The 8,514-nt window shown below is 39.3% G+C and overlaps 1 protein-coding gene across 1 annotated transcript; it reads left to right on the forward strand.

Moving 5' to 3' along the window:
* Positions 1-257: 257 nt before the first annotated feature.
* Positions 258-7,933, forward strand: LOC104441267 (sugar transporter ERD6-like 5). Its single transcript, XM_010054324.3, has 18 exons — positions 258-633; positions 3,717-3,779; positions 4,002-4,091; positions 4,204-4,263; positions 4,658-4,723; positions 4,801-4,866; positions 4,950-5,025; positions 5,112-5,176; positions 5,750-5,842; positions 5,928-6,008; positions 6,096-6,180; positions 6,258-6,301; positions 6,379-6,441; positions 6,524-6,583; positions 6,672-6,725; positions 7,107-7,166; positions 7,265-7,379; positions 7,489-7,933. The coding sequence occupies exons 1-18, from the start codon at positions 457-459 to the stop codon at positions 7,611-7,613; spliced, it is 1,443 nt and encodes a 480-aa protein (XP_010052626.2). The 5' UTR covers positions 258-456; the 3' UTR covers positions 7,614-7,933.
* Positions 7,934-8,514: the final 581 nt, after the last annotated feature.

The raw sequence follows: 8,514 nt of genomic DNA on the forward strand, positions 1-8,514 counted from the left end.
GTTGTAGTCCTTGAAAAGTTTAGGATCATATTAAACGCGTTTTTTGATTTAGAAATTATTCTAGAAAACATAAATAAAATATTATTTCTCAATGGAAGTTATTTTAGGGAACAAAATTATTGAAATGCACCCCAAAATTCCTCATCCTGCGTCTCTGTCATACCTTGGCCCACCTGAAAGTCTATTTCTTTGAAGTACGGATCCACCTCTCTCTCTCCCCTCCTCTCCCGTCCCATCTGAAAGTCTCGTTCTTTGAAGTACGGAAGTAGGGATCCACCTCTCTCTCTCCCCCTCCCCCCTCTCGTCCCACCTGAAAGTCTATTTCTTTGAAGCATGGATCCACTTCTCCCTCTCTCTCTCTCCCCCCGTCCCACCTATACACGGCCCTTCATAGGCATTGGCAGCTGATTCTTGCCACCGCCATCTTTGCAAATCCCTGTTCTTCACGATAACTTCATGGTAAAAAAGGGACACATGGAGAAAGAAAGCCCAGAAGAAGACGGGTTGCCAACAAGCTCTCTACTTCCGCCCAACTCCAGCAACCCCAAGGCCTCGAGTGATCCCTCGGTCACGCCTCTCGTCGTCTTCAGCACTCTCGTCGCCGTTTGCGGGTCTTTCGCCACCGGGTGTGCTGTGAGTATCATCGCATAAACTTTTTCGTTGATTGCTTGCGCGTAGTTTGATCATTGGAAAACCCGGCTCTGTTTTCTGTCGAGCATCTGTCGGGCAGTCTTGCTTTCCTACTATTTCTTTCTTTCTTGCATTTCTGTCGCAGGTCCTTTCGAATTCGAGTGAATGTTTTGTCAGAGAAAGAAAGAGCGAGAAACAAATTGCGCGGTCAATGTTTGTCCTTTTACAACCTTCTTTTCTTTTCAAAATGGTGATTTTGGCATTCCCGTGATGGTTGCTTTATGTTTTTTTTTTTCTTTTCCTTTTTGAGGGGGATTGGTGGGGGGCATGTGAGGAGCGAAAGTGAATGCTGTTGTTGCAGAAGCACGCGTCGTGGATCACATGGTTTAATAGACCCTAGATATAATGTTGACCTGGATTTTGAGAATGTCATAATTTGGGCAACAATCGGAGACTCGTGTTGCTTCTCTAGGATCTATTCAGTTTCTTTATGGATACTCAGTTTGGCAAAGAGACGTGAAATTATCATATTTCACTACTTGGATTGCATTTTTGAGAAATGATACTTCTTAAAAATCAAGAACCGAGAGTCGTAGAGATTGAGAAAATGGGGAAATACTTAGGCATCCCCTCTAACTAGGGAAATTTAATAAATAAATAAATAAATATTTGCATGGAAATATGAAGCTCGAAGGATGGAAGTAAAATTTGATGTCTAAAGCTGGGAAGGAAATTCTCTTGAAAGTAGTAGTCCAAGCTTTACTATATGCGATGTCGACTTTTAAAATTTCAATATCTATTTTGTAAAGCTACCGAACAAAAGATTGCTTCTTTTTTGTGGAAGAACAACGATACGAAAATTTAAATACATTAGAAAAGCTAGAATGTGATGAAAATGAGGAAGGATAGTGGAGGAATGGGCTTCAAAGACCATATTACTTTTAATAGGGTTATGTTGGGTAGGCAAGCATGGAGAATGATAGAAAATCCTTCGACACTATGGATTCAGCTGCTTAAAAGGCTTTACTTTCCCCGCACTGATTTCAGGCATACAAGGAAGGGATACCGACCTTCATGGGGAGGACAAAGTTTGCTAGTTGGTAGGGATGTGATACAATGGTTAGTGGATGATGGAGAATCGATTAGAATATGCAAAGATAAATGGTTAAAGCTGGGCACAATTATAAGATCAGCTAATCGAGAGGATCCTCAGCTTGTTGCTGAGTTAATTGACAAGCAGAGCGCCCATGGAAGGTAGAAAAACTTCAAAACAGACAGAATCGCCAATGAAAGACAGAATCGTTTGGACGGCAACGACGTCAGGCACTTATTCAGTTAAAAACGGGTATAATCTTTTACGGAAAGCAGACATCAACTTATTTCATAAAGAAGCATCGCCCTCATACCAAAAGTATAGAACTTTGTGGCGCAAGGTGTGGAATATGCAGTCCCTACCAAAAATCAAAGTCTTCATGTGAAATCTATGCCAAAACGTACTCCCCACAAAGAAAACTTATTCAGATGAAGAATTATACCTGACCCGATGTGCCTTTTGTGCAAAACGAAGTCAGAAACAGAGTAACACTTGTTCCTCCTCTATCCCTAGACAACTGAAGTATGGTCAGACCCAAAGATTTGTAAATAAATACAGAGTGAAGGACTTACCAGAATAGATAGATGGCTTCTTGACTTCAAGAGCGACTTACTTGAAAAACCTACCCTCGATTCAGTAGCCGAAGTGCCCTGATTTGTCTGGGAAGAGAGGAACGGGGCCATTTTCCGAGCTAAAAAACCAGCTTCACAAGGAGTTGTGTTTGCAAAGCATGAAATTTTAAAATCTGGTTTTCAAATTAGAAGGGTAACTCAGCAAGAGATCGAACCTCATCTTTGAAATGGGTTCTGCCTGTCTCGGAGTCCCTTAAAATCAACGTTTATGGAGCCTTCAAAGCCGAAACATCTACTGGAGCGATTGTTGGAGAGGGAATACAGAGGACAATGCGGGGTCTCTCACCTCAGGGCGATTCCTCTGCCTGTTTCCTCCTTAAGCCTTTTAAGGACATGCCCAGGTCTATGACCCATTCTTATAGAGACCAAAATAAAACTGTGCATTGTCTCGTTAAAACCCAACTCCGTCAATTCCTTCTTTGAAATAGATCTCAAGCTTGCCCTCCACCTCCCCAACCATTGCTGGACGTTCTTTGCTCTTAAGCCCATTTGGGTTGTTCTTCTACTTTACTTACTTGAAGTGAAATAAAATGAGGTTTTTTCAACCAAAAAAAAAAAAAAAATCAGGTTATTTAATATCTCATTTTGGATAAGTACAACATGAGTGCCATAACTTTCAAACGGTGCATCATAATTTTTTTCGCTTAATTAAATCCCACAAATTTGAAAATTGATCATTTAAGTGTCTTGGGTGATTTGCCTCGTTAGACTAAAGGCGCTGACACATACAATTTTTATAATTTTTTGTTACTCACATAAGTACTATAAAAAAAATTGAAGTATTTGTGTCACAAATTTAAAAAATCAATCATTTACGTACTATTGATAATTTACCTAGTTAGAAAACTTGCCATCATTCTCAACTAGATTTAGCAAGGGCCTTCGTGCCCTTGCCTGCGGTTGGCGAGGCGAGGCTACCATGGCTCTAGGTGAGGCCTTCATGGCCTCGCCACAAAGGCTCTTGCTTGCAGCTGGTGATGGCCTCGCCGGCCTAGGTGAGGCCTTTGTGGCCAGAACACACAAAAAAAAAAAAAAAAATCTAAAAATTTCAAAAAGTAATTAAAAAAAAACAAAGTTTTTAAAATGCAAAATATCCATGTAAGACAATTTGTCTGAAGTAGCACTCAAATGATGGATTTTATTCCAATGTAGTATTTAAGGGAGTGAAAAAAAAAGGGTTATAGTACTAATATGAGCGTCATGCAAAATTTATGAGATTATGCTGTACTTGTACCCTTATTTTGTCTTGCCTTTGAAGGTGATCTTCTAGGCCACTACTTTGTTTGGGCCGTAGTTTCTCATGAGTTTACTCTCCACCAAGTAGAAGTCACCATAACCAGTGGCATATTTCTTTAATGCAGTCTGGTTATTCATCACCTGCTGAGTCTGGAATAATGGAGGACCTGGGGCTCTCTACCGCAATGGTGAGTCCCATCATGCATACATGCTACACGTCCTCAATGTATTGCTAGAATGTTTCAGTCATTTCTTTGTTCAGTGAGATTCCGTCCAGAACCTCTATCGTTATCATTGCAAATTTCATGCAAACAATGACTTCTTTATCTGCGATACCATCGGAACAGGGGAATTCATGAGTCATGATTCGGGTTCTCTAATATTGACATTCCTGATTTTTCATGTTTCAGTATTCGCTTTTTGGTTCTGTATTAACAATAGGAGGGTTGATAGGAGCTTTCGTTAACGGGTGGATGACAGATGTGGTGGGTCGCAGACTTGTAAGTCATTCTCTAGCCTTTCCAGCTATTCTTGAATTGGAAAATCATATATCTTCAGTGAAGAACTCGAAAAGATCTTACAGAATTCTTGACTGACGTGTTTGTGACGCAGACAATGGGGATTTCACAAACGATTTCAGCTGCAGGATGGCTTTCTATAGCATTTGCCAAGGTTTGTGCTCTGTTTATTTGCCACTTCAGAATTCTGCTTCGTAGATTGTCGATGACTTGATCCACAAAACTTCAATTTCATTTCCCGCTCTCACGCTTATCAGATAATATGAAAGCATGCTGAAGAACATCTTGACAAGAAAGGGGTTCGAATGTGAACTTCAGGGAGTTTTTCTGTGATTTTCACTTCATTTCTAGGGGTCACATGATCCTGGCGACAAATTGGGTTTCAAATTATCCCTCCATCTAGTCAAGGGGTCACCCCTGAAAAGGAAAAAAAAGCTAAATTTTGCTAAATTTTGAAGATTATTCGATCATATTTTATTTTTCTGAGGTTATGTATTCTTTGAAAAGGCCATGAAGTAGTTAATCATGTGTTTTATCTTACCTTGCAGAATGCATGGTGGCTCAATATTGGAAGATTGTTGAATGGAGTTGGCTATGGGATTATCTGTTACGTGGTAAATGCAGAAACACACAGATTCCCTTTTCTGATTAATTTCTAGAAGACCGTTAGTGATAATATGCGGCCAAACAGGTACCTGTGTACATTGCTGAAATAACACCCAAAAGTATCCGGGGAGCATTCACAGCATTAAATCAGGTGAAACATTATGGGCTACTGTAGAAAGTTAATCGTGTCGACTTGATGCATTGCCCGTTAACCTTTGCTTGGTCTTGTTGCAGTTTTTGTTATGCTGTGGCATTTCGTTGATTTTCTTCGTGGGAACTATTGTTTCCTGGCGTATCTTGGCTTTGATAGGTACTGTCTTCATTCTCTTCTGCTTTATTTTGTTAGACTGATCTTGAGAAACATCAAAAGGTCACGGTCCATGATTTCATTTTCAGGTTGCAGTCCCTGCCTACTTCAAATTTTCGGTTTATTTTTTATCCCGGAGTCTCCTAGATGGCTGGTAAGTTTTTTATGGAGTGTATCACGTTCTCGTGAGGAGCCACATAGATCATTATCATTCTTATGAAACTTTAATTTCGATTGTGGCCATCACTTTTTACTCCATGTGGCATCATTCAATGGTAACAATTTCATGTGTTTATTCGTTATTCAATGGAGAAAATTTGGAGACAATTTGAGGGTTGAGTAACCATGACATAGCAGAACATCGATGATTAGTTGACGGGGCAATCTATATTGCACAAGTAGCATGCCGCATGCCATTGAAGAGTATTTTGTAGCACACCGCGATGTATTACAAGGCATGGAAATCAATTTGAGTTGCTTTCGTGTCGAAATTTTAGACCGAAAATGGGAAGAGTGTTAACGAATTCAATATTTTACCAAAGAATAGCTTCACTCATGACTGAAATTGAAGTCTAGTGGAGAAATGAGAATGGCCAGAGGTACATACATTATAATTTTTGCGAGAATTTAGAAATCTAAAATCATAAGATGAACGTAATGTTGTGGGACTGTTCGAGTGAGGACTCTGTATTTTTCATTACAAGATGATTAGTGTAATTATTGACAGGTAAAAGTCGGTCAAGAAAAGGAGTTTGAAGTCACTTTGCAAAGACTCCGGGGCAGAAGTGTTGACATTTCCCGGGAAGCGGCAGATATCAGAGTAATTTTTCATTTCATATGTCAACAGGAGAAAGTTTTCCCTTTTCCTTTTCCTTATTAATATTTCGGTTTGTATTGTCTTACAGGACTATACAGAAACCTTTGAGCTGCAATCGCAGTCTAGAATTCTTGAATTGTTTCAACGAAGATATACTCACTCCCTCATAGTAAACCTCTCCTTCAAGATATTTGAATTGCTTACCATAGTTTCCTCTCTTTTTTTTTTTCCATGTCCTAATGGTTTCAAAGCTTAGATAGGAGTGGGATTGGTGATGCTTCAACAATTTGGAGGCTCGGGTGTATTTCCCTATTATGCAAGCTCTATATTTGAATCAGCTGGTAGAAATCATGCTATAAATTCATTAATTAATCATAAAGAACAAAGACTAGGTAAACTTAACTTATTATCCTGACAGACTTTTCCAGCAGCATTGGTACCCGAAGCATGGCAATTGTCCAGGTAATAGACTATCGAGAATTGTGCTGGAAGATGAATCTTGTTTGTCGCATTTTCAAGATTCCTCACCTGTTTTGCAGATCCCGGCAACTGCTCTTAGTGTAATCTTGACGGATAAGGCTGGAAGAAGACCGCTTTTACTGGTGACGAAACCAATACATATCGACGTAATCTCCTAAAGTAAGCCACTCAATAAGCATAACCAAATCTAACCTTCATTTGCAGGTTTCTTCTGCTGGAATGGCCTTGAGTTGCTTTCTTCTAGGATTCTCATTCTTCATGCAGGTACTCGAACACTAATAATACCTACTCATTCTTCTTGATCTCATGAAGTGACTTGGATTTTTGTTTTAATACCTTCCTATGAAAACAGGACCTGCAGTATTGGAAGGAAGTCACTCCCATTTTGGTGTATGTAGGCATTATGGTAAGTCTGTGTAACTTGTTTTTCAAACTTATATGGCAAGCTCTTATGATTAAGGGCATAATGAGTTTCAGCTTAATCCTACTTTACCAGGCAATAATTCACTGGAGAGCATACTTCGACAAAAGAATAAAGGATTTTGCATCTAATAGTTATTATTCAATTTTAGAACATGTATGGCAAATGAATTTCTTTGTCCACTTTGCTCAATCTGTCTAGGACAAGAAGGGGAAGAAAAAGAAAAAAAAGTTAGACCACATTTTATTTCTAGCAGGGAAGCAACAATCTAATAATTTTTCTTTACAGTAGTGTTGATTCAAGTCCTCAGCCATATTTCCAGGAGTAGTAGTATTGACGTTACTGACAGATGATTATTTTTGTTAGGGGTATTCTATAGCTTACTCACTTGGCATGGCAGGGTTACCATGGGTTATAATGTCTGAGGTAAATAGATACTTTGAGTCTAACATTGCACTCTATAATCTCCATTTCAAGATCACATATAGGATTCCCACTTGTTCTGATGCTCATATTCGCAATAGGTATTCCCATTGAATGTTAAAGGGTCGGCTGGAAGCCTGGTGACCTTCGCAAAGTGGTCCTGTGCTTGGATTGTTAGCTACACTTTCAACTTCATGTTCGAATGGAGCGCAGCCGGTAATTAATTCTCCATTTTCTCCTTGTTCTATACTTTTCGTCAGCTATGCTTCTCTGGAGCCTATACACATGAACTGACAAATCTCTGTCTTGACTATGCTGCTTTCAGGAACCTTTTTAATTTTCACATGCATTTGTGGTTTAACTATTTTATTCACTGCAAAGCTAGTGCCAGAGACCAAGGGGCGAGCATTGGAAGAATTGCAAGCATCACTTGCCCAATTTCAGCAATGATTTGTACTTTATGTTGAAATCTGAATTGGTAGGATGAAGCAACCAAGACCAATGCCTGCAACTCTGGTTGGATGTGTCTACTTCTATTTTTGGTGCCTAAAAGTCAGTAAATTATTTTCCAGAGGCACCTGTATTATTCTTGATTGCTTAGCTAATACCAAGACATAAGGTTGACATGGATCATCTAAGAATGTAATAATTTATTCCGACAACTACTTTGTAACATATTCCACTCACCCAGGACAGAGGAGGAGAGAATGTGTCAGACAGTTTGATACTTGTTACCACGTTTTCATATGATAACATCAACTTGAACAGCGATAAAGTGAGTAGCTGATTCAGGATCACTCGAGTACACCGCATGAAACTCATTTTTGCAAAAAAGATGTCAAATGATCTTCATTAATTACTTCAATCACATTTGTGAGAAAGATGCCATTTGAGTACTGACTTTGGCCTGCCACTTTGTTTCGCATATGCTCTAGGCAATTGTGCTACTTGCTACATTTCTTGATAAGATTAGTACACGTCAAGTAGAAGCTACCAGTAACTGTGGCATGTTTTTACAATGCAGAATGCAGACTGGTTGTTCTTCAACAGCCGAGTCTGGCATAATGGATTGCAGCGGCAAGGCCTATCTGCATTCGTGCTATGTCTCTAGACATGTTCATCTGTCAATATATTGCAAAATAAGATTTGCTCGAGTGAAATGAAACGCATGAGACTTAGCAGACTGGCTAAAAGTGACATCTCTATTGGTGACACCAAATTAATAAATGGAAAGTGGATCTCAACTCGTATTGACATTCTCCCCAATCTTTTCATGTTGGAGTACTTGCTTTTGGTTCAATACAACAGTTGGAGGCCTAATAGTGGCTCTGGTAAACAGGACAGATTTGAT

The sequence above is a fragment of the Eucalyptus grandis genome, chromosome 4 (genome assembly GCF_016545825.1).
Source record: "Eucalyptus grandis isolate ANBG69807.140 chromosome 4, ASM1654582v1, whole genome shotgun sequence".
Taxonomy (NCBI): Eukaryota; Viridiplantae; Streptophyta; class Magnoliopsida; order Myrtales; family Myrtaceae; genus Eucalyptus; species Eucalyptus grandis.

Bases quoted from the DNA above. Each gene is read 5' to 3' on its own strand.
- LOC104441267 (XM_010054324.3), top strand. From the start codon at position 457: ATGGTAAAAAAGGGACACATGGAGAAAGAAAGCCCAGAAGAAGACGGG. The intron at 5,026-5,111 runs GTACTGTCTTCA...TTTCATTTTCAG, and splicing joins GCGTATCTTGGCTTTGATAG to GTTGCAGTCCCTGCCTACTT. The intron at 5,177-5,749 runs GTAAGTTTTTTA...AATTATTGACAG, and splicing joins CGGAGTCTCCTAGATGGCTG to GTAAAAGTCGGTCAAGAAAA.